This window comes from Vombatus ursinus, unplaced genomic scaffold (genome assembly GCF_900497805.2).
Source record: "Vombatus ursinus unplaced genomic scaffold, bare-nosed wombat genome assembly UNPS02014781.1, whole genome shotgun sequence".
NCBI lineage: Eukaryota > Metazoa > Chordata > Mammalia > Diprotodontia > Vombatidae > Vombatus > Vombatus ursinus.
The window spans coordinates 24,745,959-24,768,284 of NW_020954559.1; the positions used below are offsets into that span (position 1 = coordinate 24,745,959).

The following is a 22,326-nucleotide window of genomic DNA, read 5'->3' on the forward strand; positions in this document are numbered from 1 at the left end:
GAGTCAGAGCACCTTGGTTCAAATTCCATGTCTGTTACTTAATACTTGAGTGACTTTGGGCCATCTCTCTGGGCCTCAATTTTTTCTTAGCTGTAAAATTAAAGAATTGAAGTAGATGGCCTTCCAGATCCCTTCAGCCCTAAGCCTACGATCCCTTAGTTTCATACACTTAATCATTATTTTTTTAATTAATTTATTTCAATTTATCAGCAATCACTTCCACAAGTTCTTGAGTTCTAAATTTTTCTCCCCTCCTTCTTTCCCCGAGACGGCATGCAATCTGATGTAGGCTATTCACACACATTCCTATTAAACATATCTTCACATTAGTGATGTTGTAAGGAAGAACTAGAACCAATAGGAGGAACCACCAGAAAGAGAAAACAAAACAAAACAGGAAAAAAATAGCAAATAGCTTTTTAATCATTCTTTAAAGTATCTTATCATTATTTGTGAACATATTCCACATCCCCCATGGCCACAGACCCCTAAACTAAAAGATCCTTGAAGCCAGGGGCTTTGTGTCCCCAAGGTCTGTCATAGTTCTTTGCAGGTAGCAAGCATATAATTAATGTTTGGAGAATTAAATTAAGACGTTATCATTCTGCACTACTCCTTCCTTATGTAATGTCCTGTGGTTTCTCCCTAGCTCCCTTGCTCATAGATGTTCCAGGCCTTCCGTGCTATACAGCCAGAGGCACCCAGCTGCAGCTGTCATGATCCTTAATCCCTTCTCTGAGGTCTCCTTGCCAACTTTTTACAGTACTAGCTCATTTTAGTGCTGCTCTCTCACGGGCAATCAGTGGTGTCATCAGGAAAAAAAAAAAGAAGCAGAAGCTGTGGATGAGCCTCTATGTCTTCAGGAAAACATGACTGAAACATTTGGGTATGTTTAGACTTAACCACCAGATCGATAAGCAGTAGGCTTAATGCAAATTTACAGTAAATGGAGACCACTTTGTTTACCGGAGAGAACCCTGAACAGGGAACTAGGAGTCCCAGTTCTGCCACTGATTAACTGTGTAACCCTAGATATGTCTGTAATTTAATTACTCTCGTGTCCTTGTCTGTGAAAAGGAAAGATAATTCTTGTCTCCAACCTAACTTACAGGGATGCTTTGAACTGGAAGATGGTTGTGTGGATGGAGTAGTTTGAAGTCTTCAGGAGAAAAGTGGTGCCATATCAAGGCAAGGTAGTATAATCCAAACTTGTTGCAGACCCAAGTTTGAGATGGAAAGTAGTAAATCAATAAGTCCTGAAGTTCTAGTAAGTGTTACAATATTGCATTTGTTCATGTTGTATGCTAGGTTGAGAAACAAAAAATATTTTTGGATCTGAAGTCTTTAACCAGTAGTGTGTCTGTGTATATGTGTGTGTGTGTGTGTGTCTGTGTGTCTGTGTGTAAATGTGAGGGGGGAAGTAAGAGGGAGAGAAGGAGAGGGAAAGAGGGGAGAAAGGGAGGAAAGGGGGAGTGGGAGAGAGAGAGAGGCAGAAAGAAAGAGAGGCAGGGAGAGGGGGGAGGGAGAGAGGGAGAGAAGGAGGAAGAGAGAGTGATAGGGAGGGAGAGAGAGAGAACTTAGATTAAGTAGATGCTACTAAATAGATCATTTGGATATTGAGCTGTTTGCTACATAACAATCTGTAGGCAATGGATAAGTAGAGGTAAAGGACAGTTTTGTTTGACTGTCATAAAGGAAACTTATGTTGAAGTAGATCCTATAGTTTCACTAATCTGAAAACAGCAATCCCCTCTCTACTGGCTTTTTTGGTGCTGCTAGGTTTATAGGGTTTTTATTTCACTAGTCAACATAAAGATGATAACTCCCTACGGAGGTCTGTTGCGAATGATATGTTTGTTAACCTACCCACCAAAAAATATCTAGGCTTGTTGACTCCTATTTTTTAAAAGCCATATTTCTATGGGACAAAATCTGTTTGGATTTAAAAAAAATTCTTTTCTAGATAATAATTTGCAATTTTAATTTAGTCTCTTTTTTGTGCATTATACTAGAGATAAGAGGATATTGAATAAACTTAAATGTTCAGTATTAATTTTCAATGACTTGCTATTTTAATAAACTCATTATATGGTATCTTCTTTAGTCTACAGAATGGAAATGAAATCACAATACAATAATTTATTAACTAATGAAATAATGGAGTCAGAAGCTCAAGGAGGTAAATAATGCTTCTCTGTCATTCTGTTTCTTTTTAAAAATTCAATTTTATTTTGTTTTCAGTTCCAAATTCTCTCCCTTTTATTTTCTTGTCCCCCATCCATTGAGAAGGCAAGAAAAATAAACCTTTTATGAATATATTTCATTTTATTTCTTGCTCAATGCTAAAAAGATGGTAATTGGAAGTACATAACTTTTATCTTTGGAATATTTACTAATTTCATTGATGACAAAGATCAAGCATTTATTAAGGACCAGCTGCTGTCAGTCAGCCCTGGCTGGGGTGGGAGAGGAGATGTGTGGCAGAAGGAAGTAAGCATTTATATAGAGCTTACTATGTGCCAAGTGCTTTACAAACATTATCTCATTTTATCCTCAAAACAACCCTGAGAGGTAGGCATTGTTATTATCCCTCTTTTACAGCTGAGGAAACTGAAGCCGCAGTGGTTAAGTGATTTGCCCAGTGTCACACAGCTGGTTAGTGTCTGAGGCCAGGTTTGAACTTAGGTCTTCCTGACTCCAGGCCCAGTGGTGTATCCATTGAGCCACCAAGCCACCTCTATATAATGCTCAATATGCATTTATTAAGTGTCTACTGCCTGTGCTAAGCACTGGGAATGTATTGTGCTAGGTACTGGGGACCCAAATGCAAAGAATGAGACAAGCATTATTATCAGGGATCTTACATTCTATCTGGGGAAGCAATAAGTACATACATATATATGTATAGAGAACATATATGTGTGATATACACATATATTTATATATGTACACATACATAAGTATACATGTATAACATATGTACACAATATGTACGTACATGTAAGTATTCAGATTAAATATAAAGAGAATAAATACAAATAGACATTAGGTAGTTAGGGAGGCAGGGCACTATCAGTTGGGGAGATCAGGGAAGCACATAGGAGACAGAGCTTGATATGCATCTTGAAGGAAGAGGGGGAATCAGTAATGCCAAGATGAGGCAGCACTGCTTTGAACACATAAGAGAGGGCCAGGGCAAAGTCATGGAGATAAGAGTTGGAGTACTGTGTGTAAGGAACATAGAGAAGGATAGTTTGGTTGTATTACAGAGTTCCAAACCTGGAAGACTAGAAGAACCATGGTGTCTTTAACAGAAATTAGGAAAATTTGGTAGAGGGGTGGACTTGGAAGGAAAGATGGTGAGTTCTCTAAGACATCCAGTTTCAAACATCTAATAAATAGATGGTGGTAGGACACTGGAGTTTGGAGGGTGGTGAGAAAATGGGGCTGGATTTATCGGTCTATGAGTCATCTTCACAGAGATAAGTAAACCTGTGGGACATTATAGATGAGGTCTCCAAGAGAAAGTATGGAGAGATAAGATAAGAGGGCCCAGGGCAGAGCCTTCTGGAATATCTATAGTTAGGGAATATGATACAGGATGATATGATGGTAATACAGCAAAGGATCCTGAGAAGAAACAGCCAAATAGTTAGGAGAAGAACCAAGAAAGAGTACTATTATGAAAATTCAGTTAAGAGAGAGTATCCAGTAGAAGGTGATCAAACAGTATCAAAAACAGCAGAGAGGTCAAGAAGGATGGGACCGAGAAGAGACTATATGATTTGGCAATCAAGAGATAATGGTAACTTTGGAGAGAACAGTCTCAGTTGAGTTGGAAGCCAGAATGCAAAGGGTCTTTTAGCATATATATCATATATCTAGCATTACTACAATTATTTTCAGATTTAATGCTTACTTAATGTCCATTTCCATAGCACCAATGATACTGATATCATATACTGACAGAAGGTATACTTGAAGCACAAACTGTAAAAACAAAATAGCAAATATAAATATATTATGTTAAATGTATATGACTTTTGAATATTTTGTTATTTTAAATAATCGAAAGTCTTTTTGGACTGGAGACCTAAACAATAGGTTCATGCTTGCATAATTTACATAAATATACGAGAGTAAGTTAAGTTCTAATAAAAGATTGAGATTAAATTATCATGTATAGAAAATTGTTTATGTAAAATATACATATATGTTAAAAAGGTTAGCATGAAAGTAAATTTATGTATATTCAAACATCTAAGAATTATTCATTTGATAGAAAGACCCATATTATAGGGTCTCTCCTCCTCCCTAGCTCAGTTGAATCTCAGAAAGTAAGGGACAAATACCAGAGGTAATGTAGTGTTAATATATGAAACTAAGTGTGAAAGTGGGTCAATACCCTATTATCCCTATATAAAATGAGAAAAAGTTTCCCTGGTTGAATTGGGAGGGAAGCTTAGAACTGGCCATGTGAAGGTTGCCCGTGCTCATGATGGACTCTGTGTATGTTTGTGGGAGAGCATACTCTAGGTATTTTTTTTTTTTTAGGGCAGGGAATTTTATAGTTATTTTACCACGCCATCTTAGTAATTGCCTTTTCCTTGTTCTAATTGTATCTGCCGGTTGACTATTAAAAACAGGCTCACCATTGTGGGGCTCGTGAGCTAGAGTATTAGTAGTATAGACCTACTTTTGATACCATTTTTAATAATTATCCCACTGGGGACTGAACTCACCAGTGTGCATGTGAAGGAATAGCCCTAGAAATACAGTGAGTAACTACACAGATATATTTATATATTATATAATATATGTGCATTATATAATAAAAATATATTTAGTAGATGAGAGGCTCTGTGACCATGGCCAAATAATAACAACAACCACCATCTGAATAGCGCTTACTATGTGCCTGGCACTGTGCTATGCACTTTTACAGTTTACAATTTACAATTATTATCTCATTTGATCCTCACAATAACTCTGGAAAAATAGATACTATTTTAGTCTCTATTTTACAGATGAGGAAACTGAGGCAAACAGAAGTTAAGTGACTTGCTCAGGGTCACACAGCTAGTGAATATCTGAGACTGAATTTGAACTCAGGTCTTCTTGACTCCAGGCCTGATGTTCTCAGTGCCGCAGGATATAAACTTCTAAATTGAAGAGCAGTTGTAGAAATGCATTGATTGAGAGGATTTTCTGTTTAGGGGTTTCTTATACCAGTGAAATCAGACCCCTTCACCCCCACCTCACTCCCAGTCTGTTTATACTTATGAATGTTGACCTCTCTTTTAGACTGATTTATGGCAAGTATGTAACGTGTCCATATAATGGAAAATAGAATTGATTCTGGATTCAGAGACTACAGTTCAAATTCTACTTCAGATACTTAGTACATGTGTAACATTGAGCAAGTCACATAACCTCCCTGGACCTCAGTTTCCTCATTTGTAAAATGAGAGAGATTGACTAAATGATCTGAGGTCCCTTTCAGAGCTCCATCTGGGTTCCTGTGATCTTAGGATTTGCCTTTCAGAAGCAGTGAGAATTTTAATTTCGAATTCTGTTCCCAGTGCTATGTCTTTGGAATTGATCCCATGTTTGGTGAAGATCTCAACTGTGACAGCATGGAAACACTTACTATTGCTATGCCCACACAATCATCAACATCTTGGGATTAAAAGGACAACCACACAAATATTGATGAAATATTGCTGTGATTGACACGAGTGTACAGAGCAATCATAGCAGCCATTTCTCCGTATCATTAATGTGAATGATTAGTTTGAATGAACTGTTCTCCCCATCCATTGTGTGGAATGCTTCTAGGAACTGAAACTGGTTTTTTTTTCCTTCTTTGGCCTATCTTTCACATCTGGTGGATCTGCCTTCGTCAGGAGGCCTTCCTCTGGCCAGGACAACTGGTTAAATGTTTAATGTTGACCTGCCTGGGTTATTTGAATGTGATTTGGGGTGCCCTGTTGAAAACTTCCAACAACTTCAGGAAATCTCCCATCAAACTAGTTTGAATTACCCCAAATTTCTGTGGATATCATGAATACATTAAATTGTGAACATTATTTTCTTAATCATTAGTGGTAGTTAATGAGAACTCTGTGCACAACACTTTGGAAACTTACAAAGGAAGTATAAAAGTTTGGGACAAGGGAATCAAATATGAATAAAGATTTTTTTAAAATTACTCATATATATGTAGCAAGTATAATTATAAAATAGGCATACAAGTATCATACCAAGAGAATATGAGTTTTTTAAAAATTAATTTTCTTTTTTTCAGTGAACAAAAATCTATTCTCACCCTTCCAACCTCCCTCAACTATTGAAAAAGAAAGGAAAAAACCCTCGTAACGAACATGCATAGTCAACAAATTCCTATATTGTTCATCTCCAAATCTCTCTCTCTCTCTCTCTCTCTCTCTCTCCCTCTCTCTCCCCCTCTCTCCATCCTTAGATTATCATCTGTCTATCTGGGTGGGTAGCATGTTTGATTATGAATCCTATTTTGGAATCATGGTTAGTCATTGTATTGATTAGAGTTCTTAAGTCTTTCAAAGTTATTTGTCTTTACCATGCTTTGTATAAATTGTTCTCCTGGTTCTTCTCACTTCACTCTGCATCAGTTCATACAAATCTTCCCAGGTTTGTCTGAAACTCTCCTCTTTGTAATTTCTTGTAGAGCAATAGTATTCTGCTTAGCCATTCTCTAGCTGATGGACATCCATCATGATTTTAGTTAGAGTGACTTCAGCCAGGTGAAGTTAGTTTGGAAAGGCTTCTACTTATTGGAACATGAAGTACTTTTAAGTACTAAAGCAAGTTGACTTTTCCTGCCCTAGTTCTGTTACACTCAATATCTTATTCTTGGACAGGGATCAGCAAACTTATTAGCACTATGTGCTGCCGGGACCCGTGTTTCATTCTCACTTAAAGCAACCTATGAGCCATGTGACCTTACAAAATACTACTGTTTCTATACCTATCAAAGATGTGCTCTGTGCTGGATGCTATGAGCTTTCTTTAAAGAAAATATATTTTTTTCAAATCTATTTTATCTCCTGTGCACCACAAACCAAAACCTGTATAACAAATATGCATAGTTAAGTAAAACTAATTTGTGCTGTATGTTATCTGAGTTCTCACTTTCTGGCACCATATTGTTACATTGTTGTCTGTGTTTCTTGCTGCGTTAATTCTCATTCATGACCACTTCAAGTCCCTCACACCCACTACATCTTGCCAACATTCAATGACCTCTATACAGTATATCGGAGATGGTAGTATGATGAAGCCACCAAATTCTCTATCTTAATAGACAATCACTGGGTCTAATATATACTCTTTATGGGTAATCTGGTGAGTTTCAGTGTTTCCATGACTTTGAATAACTATAGCTAACTTACAGACATGATCCAGAATAAGTTTCTTCTCGGGGGCATCACATGAAAAGGATTAAACTGCAAAAAAGACTGTTTTGTGAGGTTTCAAAAATCTTGAGTTTGTATTGATTTGGAAACTTTTTCAAATTAGAATAGTTTATGGGTTCATCTGGAATTTGTAGATGAAATTGATCTTTCCATTTTAGAAGGAAGAGAAAGTTGATGAGCAAATTTCAATTTAATTGAATTAATTTCATTTCAACAAGCATTTATTAAGCCCCTACTAGCTCTCAGGTAAGAGGCAACCTGGCCAAGTAGATGGAGAGATGACCTTGGAGTAAAGAAGACCTTGCTTCAAAGCCTGCCTTTTACAATAATGACTGTGTGTCCCTGGGCAAATCACTTCACCTCTCAATATTTAAGGTAACTTTCCAAGGCTATAATTTATGGAGCACTCTCTGATCTGCCTTGGTAGAGGGAGTCTCCTCACTAGGCTTTCCCCACACTAATAAACTCACAGGTCTCCCTTGCTCCATCTTCCTTCTTACTCTGCCTTCCCCCAGACTCCCTGCCCACCCTCCCCAATATGTCAGTCACTGTTCTAAGTGCTGGTGATGCAAAGACAGAAACAAAATAAAACTTTACAGATATGGAAGGAATACTTCACATTTAAGGGATGTTAAGATAAATTCTGTGAGCCAAGTCACTACAGTGCATATACTTACCAAGTAAATTTATTCATTTAAAAGGGATATTTAAAATATATTGAAAAGTAACAGATCCTCTTCCTTGGAGGGAGATATTTACTCTAATAGCTTGTTCCAAGGTGAGATTCTAAGACAAAATGTTGTAAATTGTAGCAATGTGAATTAAAAGTTCTTTTTAAAAAATACGTTTTTTGAAAAAATGAACTGTCTAATTTAGTTGATACTCAAGTTTTACCTAATCTCTGTCTTTCTATTTGGGCAGCTCGGTGGCATGGTAGATACCACGAGTACTAGACCTGGAGTCAGGACAACTCATCTTCATGAGTTCAAATCTGGCCTCAGACACTTAGTAGCTGTAACCCTGGGCAAGTCACTTAATCCTGTTTGCCTCAGTTTCCTCATCTGTAAAATGATCTGGAGAAGGAAATGTCTAATCATTCCAGTATCTTTCCCAAGAAAACTCCAAATGAGGTTGCAAAGAGTTAGATGAAACTGAACAACAACATTTTTCTATTTTGTTTGACATTTATGGCCTTGCGATATTACCTTCTATAAGCTTGTAAAAGATAGTGTTATTTGGTCAGTCAGTCAGTCAGTCAAGAAGCATTTATTAAATACTTACATGTCAAGCATAGTGCTTTAGTCTTTGTTAAATTAGAACAGCAGCTACTAAGTAGTTCATGAAGCTTAACAAAACTAAAGGCAAACAATATTTGTGGAATAACTTCAGGAATTGTTTGGGATAGAATGGCCTGAGATTTTGAAGTTGCTAAGGAATTCAGGGTTTTATCTTTCAGGTTGGCCTGTGATCTTAAATGCTGACTTTTTATCTCCAGGCATTTGCAAGGGGCACATGACATTCATCCTCAAATAGATGTCCCCATTGAATGACAGTTTCTTTCATCACCTAGAAGGGTTTCACTTTGAATTTTGCACAGACCCACATTTCCCTGAGAGTCTCCAAATGGAAGCTCGAATTCACTTGTGATGGCCTTTCAATATCAGACAGAAATTTGAGGTAAAGTACCGAGGCATTTCTGTGAACTGAGCCTTCTGTAAGTCTATGTTTTTGTTGGCCTACAATAGAAATAAGAAGGAGTAGACAGGGCCCCCATACATGAAGACTTGCTGAAACCAAACAAAGGAAGTGAGTTCACTATAGAACACTCTTTAATTTTCCACTCAAGAAAATCATCTTCATAATGTAGTAAAACCTGCTAATTTTCACTTCATGTACAAACCCTCTCTAATTCTCAGGAAAACAGGAGCACCTGGTAGTCTTTCCTCACCTCTTGCAAAAGATTTAATAGCAGAGAGCTGGCATAAAGTCTCAGGTTTCTAAGACTTCATTACATTAAAAAAATGTGCTATCACAAATTATTAATGTAATGTATTAACCAAAGAAATCCATGAAGTACGTGTTGCAATGCAATGATCTTGGTTATATTTTAGTTCCTTATCTGCTCTTTCCACAACACCTATGTTAGTGATGGATTTATTTTTTGAAATGATAACATGATATTTCATATTTGCTGCAGCATCTTTTGCTTAGATGCCAGAAATCAGAATGATTCTGTTCTGGAGGATAGTGAAGGTAATGTGACACAGCTGAGGTAGCAGATTCAGTGAGGAAGCTGGATTTGCAATCCCAGCTTTTTTATTTCCAGAGGCCTTAACCACCAAGTAACAAAAGGAGATCTGAGGTAGAAAAGTAATTTCCCCCCCACAAAAAATTAGAGTAGAATCCCATTCATTTAATACCATTAATTGTTAAAAGAAAATATTTGTACCTGAATTGAAAGCAGAAGAAAAACGAATTCATAAAAAAGTCATCTGTCTTGCCAGAGTGCCAAACAGTTGATTGGTCATTCAAATTTCAGGGTATATGCTTTTCATGCTGCTTTGGGAGGATAAAGTTCAACTTTTTATTTGCAGATTATTTTTTTAATCCTGAATTTTTTAGAAATTCCCAGTCCCTAGAACTGACTGATTTTGGCTTCAGTTGGAACGAAAGGATATGAACCAAAATGTTGCCCTTATAAGTAATAAAAACAAAGGAACCTTAAAAATCTCAGTGTGACAGAATAAAGGAAAATAAAGGCTTAAAACTTTCATTCAGAAAAGAGAAAAGAGCTTTGTCATTTTCTAATCCCATAAGTAATTCCAAGACACATTATAGTAAAGAACTAAAGACCAATCCACTTTGGTCTCATGCTGTTAATAGGCTAATTATTTTTACAAGGATGACTTCTTATGGGATGTCTATAGTATTCATGATAGCATTTAAATGCAAAAAGGAACGTGAATATGAACCATTGTCAATTAAGTTTTATTCAACTTGCCAATAGCTTATGAATTCTAAGTATTATAATGTTTTCCATATAAAACATAACTTGTCCCTCCTGGTTATAAAAGTTATTCTGAATCACTCTATATGGTAAGCAGAATTGGCCCAATGATGGGTGCATATCCTGTATCTTGTTTTGGGAAATACGAATACATTGATCCTAAATTCTGTGAATATTATGTAGCTTACTAATATATTGTATCCTCATGGAAATATCCCCACTTATTTCCCTGTTTTCCCTATAGAGTCAAAGGAGCACAATATAGACATGCTTGGAAAGAAATTATTAGTTATATTTATTAAAAGAGGTTTTTAGGTGAAAATATTGAAAGGTTTACCATCATCTCTGCAGCTTTCAGGATAGCTGCATTGCTTTGTCCAACCAACCCTTATAGGAAAGTACATTGGCAGAGATGGGAGGTTCTCTTGGCTTGCTCATTGGCAGACTTTTTATATCAAAGACTCAGAACCTAGTGCTGCACTTGGGATTTAGTGTGCTCTAACTTCTATTAGTCCCTGAAACCTTAGGTGACAATGTCAAAACACTGCTACTATCTAGAAGGAGTGTGCACAGGGTCCCATGAGGACAAGTTCAGATAAAGGTCAAGGAAGCAATTAGAGCTCTCTCTTTTTCCCTAAAGAACTGGAAGAGCAGAAGATGCCAGAAAAATCTTAGTGAAGACAAGTGAATATGGTGAGATGAAAGAGAAAGGTCAAATTAGGCACATCATAGATGTTATCTGATGCCTGCCAGAGCTGCTTCCTGAATGTGGATACAGCCAATTGTACAGGGGAAAATGCAGTGAAAATTAATAGATGAGTTGGCTGTTGCTAAAGCATATCATTTTGTTAAGTAATCATCTTCTTTGGGTAGATGCTTCTATGGTCTGTGATGATGGTGGGGTTTCCATGGGAAACTATTGGCTCTCTTGGCTTTTGCAACTGTACTGTATTAGGTTTATAAGAGGTTGGATGATTAACCAACTTGGCAGGAAGTACCTGCTAGGGCTCTGACTTTGGGAAAGGTCATACCAACAATAACTACCCATTTCCCCCTACTTTCCACTTCTATATGAAGCAAAAGGCCCACTTTTTAATATCAGCAGTCTCCTGGGAATATTATACGACTGCAAGTCTTGGAATGTCACAGTCTATGGAGAATGGAAGTTAAGTTACCCAAAGGGTAATGGAGACATTAACAGTGAAGGTGATTCATGTTGGGTCCTTTCTGTACCTGCAACTTATAGTCTTAGAGAATTACATTGAGAAGTTAAGTGACTTGACTAGGATCATACAGTCAATATGTATCAGAGTCAAGCTTCAAGGTCATCAATTTGTCCACTATGCTATGTTGCTTCTCCTAATACAGACACATTCAATGAATGAATGAAATGAGCATTTTGTTTGCCATGCACTGGGCGTTGTACTACATAATGGGGATAAAAATACAAGGAAATGAGACTGTCTCTAACCTCAAGAAGCTCATCCTAATTGGAGAAGACAGAACACATATGGGATCAGTGATCAAGGAGGAGTGTTTTTATCAGAGAAGTCAAAGTGAATGGTGTTTGGAAAAATAGGGTAGTTGATTGATACACTCATTTTAGAATAGTAGTATTGATTGGATTGTTGCTCTCAGAGCTAAAGTTGGAAAGTAGGGGTGGTTTGGGTTGAAAGGGAAGGTGACACTGATGCCTGGAAGTGATGTGGTGGGTCTGGGTCTGGGCAACATAAGATGAACATGTACCAGTCAGAAGCTGGAGGTTCCCAAGGTGGGAGCTTGTGTTTCAGGTCAGAGGTAGAAGCCAAAGTACAAGTGTCATGGTATGGACATGGCCTTTTCAATTGATATCTTTTGTTTTAACACAACCTTCATTTCCAAATATAGCTCTCCACTGCCCCTATGCAAAGAGCTAAATGGCCAAAAAAGCAAAAAAAATTGTAAAACTAACCAATATATCAATCGAGCCTTATAGATGAGCAATATTATACATCTAGAACACCTCACTTCTGTAAAGAAGGGAGTATGGTGAATTTTTTTATCTCTTTTTGGTGGAATACTTTTTTTTCAGGGAGAGGAGCAAACTTGGTCATTATCATTACATAGGATTTAATTTTGACTTTTTGTTATCTTTGTATTTACATTGTTTTAGTCATTGGATACTGTTTTCTTGGTTCTTCTTATTTCACATTGCATTAATTTTTTTTGCATGCTTTTCTGTATTCTTCATATTTATGTAGAATACAGTAATATGCCATTATCTTCATATACCACAATTTATTTTACCATAAACCAATCAGAATGTATCTGTTTTGTTTCTAGTTCTTTGCTACCACCAAAATTGCTGCTATAAATGTTTTGGTGTGTATGACCTTGCACCTAGCACTGGCATCTCTAGGCTAAAGGGTATAGATATTTTAGTTATTTTCTTAGCATAATTCCAAATTGATTTCTTTTTTCTTTTTTTTTCAAATTGATTTCTATAATGGTTGAGCCAATTCATAACCCCACCAATAGTGTATCAGATTTGCCTGTCTTTATTTAGTCCTTTCAACATTGACTATTTCTATCTTTTATAATCTTTGCCAATTTGCTGGATGTGAGGTGAAACCCCAGAGTCGTTTTGATGTGCATTTTTCTCATTTTCTATTATTTGGAGCAATCTTTCATATGATTAGTAGTAGTTTATATTTTTCCTTTTGAGATATGCTTGTTCATCCCCCTTTAGCTCTTGAGCATGTCTTAGATTTCAGACCCTCAATAAATATATTTGATGCAAGTTGATGCTGTTGATGGTTTCTTTTCATACCCTAGCTGCACAAGTTTTTCAATATCAGGAAAACAAATTTTAAAAAATCTTTTGTAATTGCTTCTGTTCCTTGTTTGGTTAAGAATTTTCTTTTAGCCATGGCTATGAATGCCTGATATTGTTTTCTTCTGATTTTTAAAAATGATATGACCTTTAATATTCATGTTGCATAGTCAACGTGAGCTTATGTGGCATGTAGTATTAAAAGCTGGTCTAACCCTAGTGGCTTCAAGTATCTGAAGGCATATCATATATACAAGGGATTAGAATGATTCTGTTTGCCCCTAGAAGGCAAAACCAGGAGCAATGGTTAAAAGCATCAAAGAGGTAAATTTAGATGACATTGAGGAAAACAAACAAGCAAACTTCCTATTAGAACTGTCCAAAAGTGGAATGGGCTGCTTTAGGAATTGGTGAGATTCCCCTCACCCACTGGAAACCTTCAGGTTTAGAGGATGGATCATCACGTGTTGGATATTTTGTAGGGAGAGCTCCTTTTGTATATGTCTTTAGTTAATTGTTACCAAAATCCCTTCTAACTAAAAAATTCTTTATGATTCTGTCCTTGTGTTCTAAATCCTGTACTCTATTGTGTTTTGAAATTCTTCACTAAGAGCTCTGATATATGATCTAATTACATTCTTGCCTTCTTTTCAAGTTTCTTTTCTCTTTTGTGCCATTACAGAGTTTCTTGTTGTTCCTTCATGATATCAGAGGAGTCCATAAAATTCTTCTATTGGTTAAAGTTTCCTTTACAGCATGATGCTTTAATACTTATTTGTTGTATTCTGACCTGCATTTGAGGTTTTACTCATTTCTTTACTCATTTCTTCTGTCTTTATGAACATCTCTGTTGGTATATCTGCTTGTGAGAGGTTTTTACTCACTTGGATTTTGGTTTTCCAATCTATATCTTGTAGTCCCACTCACTTATCTCTGGCTTCTTTCCTTATTATTTGGCTCTTCCTCTTCTCCTGGGGGTGCAAAACCCCCAGGGACTGGGCATCCTCAGCCTCCTTGAACAGGGCTGTGGGGACTTGGCTAGCATCCCTGCCCAAAGTAAATTCTTGGGAGAGATGACTGGTCTGGCTAGGATTCCAGTCACCTTTCCCTTAGGCACAGAAGCTCTTTCTGCATGCATTCTATGTAGCTTGCACTTCATGTCTTCTTTAGTTGGAAAGGTTTGTGGAAAACAAGTATTCCTTCAATTTGCTAGTCACAAGACCTGATCACTTCTATATTAATGCCAGCATGGTGTCCTTGGGCAGCTAGATGGTATGGTGGGTAGGGTGCCAGCCTTGGAGTCAGGAAGACTTCATGAGTTCAAATCTGGCCATAGACCCTTACTAGCTATGTGACCCAGAGCAAGTACCTCAGTTTCCTCATCTGTAAAATGAGCTGGAGAAGGAAATAGCAAATCACTCAAGTATCTCTGCCAAGAAAACCCCAAATGGAATTACAATACTTTGGGCATGACTGAAACGACTGAACAACAACAGCAGTGGTGTCCTGAAAAGAAATGCCAGATTCCAGGGTAGAAGACATGTTCAAATCTTGGTTTTGCTAATTACTACCTGTCTGATCTTGTGTGAAATCACTGAATCTCTCCGGGCCTCAGTTTCCTTGTCTGTAAAATGAAGGGGTTGGACTAGAAAGGGTCCTTCATCTTTTTTAGGGTGTCGTGGACCCTTTTGCTAGTCTGGTGAAGCCTATAGATCCCTTCTCAGAATGGTGTTTTTAAATCATTGAAGGAAGCGCTAAATTTCAGTTAGAGGTTGGAGACAATTAAGATGCAATTCTTTTCCACATCTAATTCACTGACCGCCCCCCCCAATCTATCCATAGATTCCTTAATGCTTCAGGGATCCAATGTTAAGACCCCATGGGCTAGAAGATCTCTAAGGTTTTTATGACTCTAAATCAATGAACTATCTCTTTAGAATCAGTATCATTTTTTTTCCAGCTCCAGTCCTACATGTCCAACTGCCCACTGCACATTTTTGCAGTTATGTCCTTCTGAACCTCTAGTATACTGTGTCTCTACAAGTCACATGATGCAATAAATGATGCCTTTTATTATAGGTATTCATATACATACCTGGTTGTTGTTTTTGTTCAGTCATTTCAGTTGTGTCTGAATCTTCATGACCCCATTTGGGTTTTTCTTGGCAGAGATCTTGAGTGATTTGCCATTTCTTTCTCCAGATCATTTTACAGATGAGGAAACTGAAGCAAACAGGGTTAAGTGACTTGCCCAGAGTCACACAGCTAGTAAGTGTCTGAGGTCAAATGTGAACTCAGGTCTTCTTGACTCCAAGCTCTATTTGATGTGCCACTGAGCTGCCCTAAATGTTATCTACTTAACAATTGTGGTTGCAACTGGCTCTGGCAGGGACATGTTTTTGGTTAGGGCTTCCTTTTCATGTCTGTCAAAACATATCCTAGAAAGAACTAATGACTCTGCCTACTTATGGAATCTCTTTATTTCTACCATTTAATGACCAATTGTGTCATATACTATAGAAGACTGTAGAAGAAGCATACATAATACATGTACAAATACAGTCTCTAGTCATCATTAGTTATCACTTGAGGAAAGTGACCCAGTCAAAACTGAATATTAATCATTGGGTCTAACATCCATGCCAGGGTGGTTTTTCAAATTAAGATGAGAAATTAAAAGAAATTACTCAACCATGTCCCTAAGGGGAGCAGATTTAGCACATCTGATTGAATTCTGTGTGATACTCCATAGCATATTCTCATGTGCTTACTCAGGGAAGATGACAATTTATTCCAGGTGAGTAGACTTCATTCTCAATGAATGCTGAAATTATTCATTTTCTGCTACCAGCATACTTTGACTGAGGGTAAGGAAAGTTTCAGGTGATTAATTTTTGGTATGGATTGACAAGGCTGCACTAATGATGGACAGTTTTGTTATGAGAATGACTCCATGACTTGCATGATACCCTTTCACAATCCATACTGTCACATAGGTGAGTTCAAGTTTGGGGGTCAATATTTATTGTACTTAAGAGAAAAGTTAAGGAGGTAATTTTTAGGTAAGATCAAATTTAGTATCTCTCTGTACTTTCTAATTTCCCATTTGATTCCTAATCAGTCTATAAAATTATAGATTTATTTCCTTTATTATGGTACAAAAAAGAAGCTATATTTAGTATATTAGTTTGATAAAACTCTCTTTGTCTCTTGTCATTTTACTTCCAGGAGAAAATGGAGAAAATGAAGACAAACAGGTGGTCTCAGAGATCATGGGAAGATGTTTTTTTCCCTCTCTGATAACAACCACTTCCTGGGAAGGTTTTCATTTTGCTGGACATGAGATAAGAATTACAGAAGCTACTGATTGCTATGGTGCTTTTGTCTGGCCATCGGTATTATTTTCAATATTTAAACTCTTTCCAGGAAAGAGTTTCTTTTTTATGAATATAATATTTTATTTTTTCCTTATTGCATGTAAAAACAATTTTTAACATTTGGTTTCTTTTTTTGAGCTCCAAAAATTCTCTTCCATTCTCCCTCCTGTCTCCCCTCCCTCAGATGGTAAACAATTTGATATAGGTTATACATGTGCAATCATGCAAAACATATTTCTATATTAGTCATGTTGTGAAAGAAAACACAGACCCTCCCCACCTCCTGCTCACAAAAATAGTGAAATATAGCATGCTTCAATCTGTATTCAGATGCTATCAGTTCAAAAAGAGAGTGTCTTGTTATGTGGCAGAGCATTCAGTGGAAGATAGTGGGTACCATGATTCCCAACTTTGTCTTGGTAACAGAAACAACACTAAAGGATCGATATTACACAACTGGGAAATTGCTTTTATCAGTCCCATTTTTGGTTTTTCAGGATTATTGGCTTTGGGTTGAAGATCTGGCAGAAATCACTGTTTAGATATTGAGTTTTTCATGACTCCAGGTACTTGGTGGAAAATTAAAATTCCTCCTTTCATACTAAACTAGCTGTGTTCATGTCAAATAACTAAAAATAAATTTGTTCCCAGCCTTGACACTAATAGTATTCTAAAAAAGCATCATACCTTCAAGGAAATTATTTTGAGGGCAATCACTAATCTGCCTCACTATAAAAATTCACCAGTAGTAACTCCTTATTCTCATCCTAAAGAACTATTGTTTTTGTAAAAGTTGTAAAAGTTATCCCCTGCCCCCCTCCACTTTTGAGACCTGATTGAACCTAAATGACTGAACTTGAAACTTTTAGAACATTCCATGTTTTTGTTCATAGTTTTCCTTAAGGTGATTGGTTGATTTTATCGGAATATTTTTTTTCTGTTGACATTCTTCTCAACTGTTGCATATATGCTTGAGTAGAGAGTACATTTTCTAGGTCAATAAAAGAAAAAATTTCATTTTCAGTTATGATTTGCTAGCACAATATTTCCCTCTTCTCATTCCCTCACAGGCTCTCGTTCTCTGTTACTTTCTGGAAACATATTCAAAGCAGTATAATCTGGCTGACAAAAATGTAATTGAAATTGGGGCTGGGACAGGACTAGTCTCAATAGTGGCAAGTTTACTTGGTAAGTTGGGTACTTTTGATTGGCTGGAGTTAGGGGCTCTAATGAAAAAAAACATTAGTGGGCATCACCATTTGGTGAAATATATTGTGTACCTGTTTTTAGCTTTTCAAACACTTTCAATAGGCTTTATTGGGAAGGTCTACTAACTTATAAGTTAAGTATTAATGGTTCCTTGAGAATGTTTTGTGAAGGGACAGTTAAATGCCATCTTGTGCTAAGTCATAGAAATCGTAAACCAACAATGAGTGGGCAGCACCCCCTAAAAAGTCTGACAAGTGGAAGGATGGGAAAAGAATTAGAGACAGGCATAAGCTATGCTTGTTAATGATTCTAACATGATATGACTGACAGCCAAGTTCTCATGCCCTCCATATGACTGTGCATTCCTTCTCCTTTCTGAAGGAACACCTGTTTCAATAGCCACACAGACAGGTCGATAATGGAGGTTGTCTTCTCATAATTTGCTTCTTTTTCTAGGTATGTGTACTCGGAATAGTTTCTTTTGTTCATTTTCACTCTACCTTTACCAGTGCCCTGTTCTGTTGATTCCTCTTTTTTTTTTTTCATCTAGCTGCATGTGCTGTAGACATGCCTAAGTTTGTTTCAATTTTTCTTTTAAAAAATCCATTTTGGTTTCCTTAAGTTAGCTTTATTCTTTTATGTATGGGTATTGATCTGTCTTGATTTTGTTGATCTTCAGAAGTACACACCTGGCACTAGAAAAACCTCGAGAGAGCCCCAGGTCTCAGCAATTTGTACCTTTCCAACTGAGTAAATGACATTCTTAAAGTCATGATCAACACCAAAGAATCTAGTGTGCACTAAAATTCTTTGCACAAAGCTGAATCTCTGCTCAGCATAGGTAGAAATAATTGTAATAGCTAGTGTTTACATAGTGCATTAAGATTTACAAAATGTTTTACATCTATCATCTCTTTTAATTCACACAACAATTTTGTGAAGTAGCTGCTATTATAATCTCCACTCTACAGATGAGGAAACTGCAGCTGAGAAAAATAAAATGACTTGCCGAGGGTTATGCAGTAAGTAAGTGGAGGTATTTGAACTCAGATCTTCCTGACCTCAAGTCCAACATTCTATCCACTCTGCCATCTAGCTGCCTAACATTTGATTTACAAATGTTAAATTTTGAGATTGGTAAATTGAATGCCCATTCTTTTGGGCAAAATTGGTAGTGAAAAACAAGACATGGATCCCCTAAATATGCTTGTTTGAACTCATTTTGGTAAGATTTGGTAGTCTTGGCTAGGTAGGTAATTGGCAAAGAATCTGCTACCCTGTGACTGCTGGCTACCCCTTAATGACCATTTCCATAGGAGAGGAACTGCCACTTATTTTTAATACTGTTCATTGATAGGATCCTTTCCCCCAGTCTATAATAGGCGCATAGGGAAAGAACTTAGCTAAATAGTATTTATTTTTTAGTCTCTTATTTAGTACTATGGAAGTCCAACATTTTGAAGTGTCAAATGGCTACTTGACTACTCATTTGGTGAATGGGCTTTCATTTCAATGTAGGTTGTTGGAGTACTAGGGCCCTTGGGTAGTAATAGCTATTGGGTCAGTGTGGTCTTTCTGGATGTTTGTGGGTATGATTTTTCAACTATTGCCCCCCAGACTGAAGGGGTGACTTTCACCATTGTTCCTTTGTGTTATAGGTGCTCGAGTGATTGCCACAGACCTGCCTAATTTACTTGGAAACCTTCAGTATAATATTTCCCGAAACACCAAAATGAAATGCAAGCATCAGCCTCAGGTGAAGGAGTTATCTTGGGGGATGGCCTTAGAGAAGAATTTCCCCAGGTCTTCAAACCATTTTGACTATATCCTAGCCACAGATGTTGTGTATGCTCACCCCTTCCTGGATGAGCTCCTTACCACCTTTGACCACCTGTGTAAAGACACTACCATTATCCTCTGGGTCATGAAATTTAGGTTAGATAAGGAAAATAAATTTGTGGATAGGTTTCAGGAGTTGTTTGATCTGGAGGAAATTTCTAATTTCCCTAGTTTGAACATCAAGTTGTATAAAGCTGTGAAGAAAAATAGTAGGGGAGCAAGATACTCCCAGATAAAGATCTGAAAATATTGCCATTATATACCCAGGTAGAGAAGAGTTTCATTTGCCTATGATCTATGCCTTGACTTCATTTCCTTTCATTTGCTTCTAAAAACTGCAATTTGGCTTCTGACCTCATCATTTAACTGAAATTGCTCTCTGCAAAGTTTCCAGTGGTCTCCTAATTGCCAAATCTAATGGTCTTTTCTCAATCCTGACCCCTGACTTCTCTGCGGCATTTGCCTCTATTGATCACTTTCTCCTCTTGATTTTTGTGATACTGCTCTCTTTCTCTCTCCTGGCTGACCTCATGTCTATTTGGCTGCTCCTTCTCAATCTCCTTTGCTACTTCTTTATCCATGTCATGCCTAGTAACTACAGATGTTCCCCCAAACTCTGTACTGTGTTGCCTCCTTTTTCTATATACCAAGGGCCCATGAAATTATTTAAAAACATTTTGATAACTTTTTAATATAATTAGTTTCCTCTGTAATCCTATATATTTTATTTCATGCATTTAAAAACATTATTCTGAGAAGTGTTCCATAAGTTTTACCAGACTGCCAAAAAGGTCCAATAATATGGAAAAAAGTTTAAGACCCTCTGCTCTATGCTATATCACTTTATGATTTCAGTTCAATAACCATATCTATTCAGATGATTCCTGGCTTACAGAAGGACACATCACCTTCCAGATTTCCCTGGATTCCTTAGGATACAATTCAAATTTTACTGTCTTCAGGAGGTCTTTCTAGTCCCCCCAGTTACTTATAACCTCCCCTTTTGAATTGCCTTCATCTACTCTGTAGATATCTTGTATGTACCTAATTATTTACATGTGGTGTCCCACCTTACAGTGGAAGCTCTTTGAGGGCAGAAGCTATTTGAGGGGGGTATCTTTCTTGGTATTTCCATTGCTGATCACAGTGCCTGGCACATAAAAAAAATCCTAAAGCACTTCTTTGAAAGTTTATTGACTACTTCTTTCATAGTATTTTATTTTTCCCAATTATATGTGAAGACAATTTTTAGCATTTATTTTTACAAGATTTTGAGTTCCAAATTTTTCTCCCTTCCTCCTCTCCCTTCTTCCTAAAATGGTAAGCAATTTGAGATGTATATGCATTCATGTAAAACATATTTCCATAGTAGTCACAGTTGTGAAAGAAGAAATAGATCAAAAGGAAAAAAAAGCCAAGAAAAAAAATAAAGTAAATGAAAAAAAGTATGCTTCAATCTGCATTCAGAGTCTATCAGTTCTTTATCTGGATGTGCATAGCATTTTCCATCATGAGTCCTTTGTAATTAATTATCTTAGATCATTGTCTTGCTGAGAAGAGCTAAGTCATTCATAGTTGATCATCGCACAATGTTGCTGTTACTGTGTACAATGTTTTCCTGGTTCTGCTCATTTCACTTTGCATCAGTTCATACAAGTCTTCCCAGGTTTTTCTGAAATCTGCCTGTTCATTTCGTATTGCCCAATAGTATTCGATCATATTCATATAATATAATTTGTTCAGCCTTTCCCCAATTAATGGTCATCCCCTCAATTTCCAATATTTTGCCATCACAAAAACAGCTGCTATAAATATATAAATATATATATATATTTTGTCTAGGCAATGGGATTCAGTGACTTGCCCAGAGTCACACAGCTAGTGAATGTTACGTGTCTGAGGCCAGATTTGAACTCAGGTCCTCCTGACTCCAGGGCTGGTGCTCTATCCACAGTGCCACCTAGCTGCCCTTGCTATAAATATATTTGGACATGTAGGTCCTTTCCCCTTTTTTGTGATCTCTTTGGGGTATAGACCAAGTAGTAGTGTTGCTGGATCCAAGAGTATGCACAATTTGATTGCTCTTTGGGCATAGTTACAAATTGCTCTCCAGAATGGTTGGAGTAATTCGCAACTCCACCAACAGTGCATTAGTGTCCCAATTTTCCCACATCCTCTACAACATTTATCATTTTCCTTTTTTGACATATTAGTCAATCTGATAGGTATGAGTTGGTACCTCAGAGTTGTTTTAATTTGTATTTCTCTAATCAAGATGATTTAGAGCACTTCATCATATCACTATAGATAGCTTTGATTTCTTCATCTGAAAACTGCCTGTTCATAACCATTGACCATTTATCAATTTAGGGACTGCTTGTCTAGATGAACCTTATGAACATAGAGCAGACTGTGGTAATATCACAAGCAACCTGATATTAAAACCTGAACTGAAATATCAAACTTGAATAATGTCACAGAACCCCTCAAGGAAGTAACAATTTTGTGAAAAATGTTGCTACTTATGGCCCTTTTCAAATGGTATAGGTTGTCATCTAAAACAAAGAGTTATATAGCTCAGAAGATGGCTTTTCCCATGGAGCCAGTTCTCCTAAGTAGAGTTCTTGG

At 37.0% G+C, this 22,326-nt stretch overlaps 1 protein-coding gene across 1 annotated transcript; it reads left to right on the top strand.

Annotated features, from left to right (window-relative positions):
- The first annotated feature begins 1,225 nt into the window (after positions 1–1,225).
- On the top strand, positions 1,226–19,942 carry LOC114046175 (protein-lysine methyltransferase METTL21E-like). Its single transcript, XM_027866413.1, has 5 exons — positions 1,226–1,267; positions 2,105–2,179; positions 16,502–16,668; positions 17,721–17,838; positions 19,518–19,942. The coding sequence occupies exons 2-5, from the start codon at positions 2,113–2,115 to the stop codon at positions 19,940–19,942; spliced, it is 777 nt and encodes a 258-aa protein (XP_027722214.1). The 5' UTR covers positions 1,226–1,267; positions 2,105–2,112.
- The last annotated feature ends 2,384 nt before the right edge of the window (positions 19,943–22,326 follow it).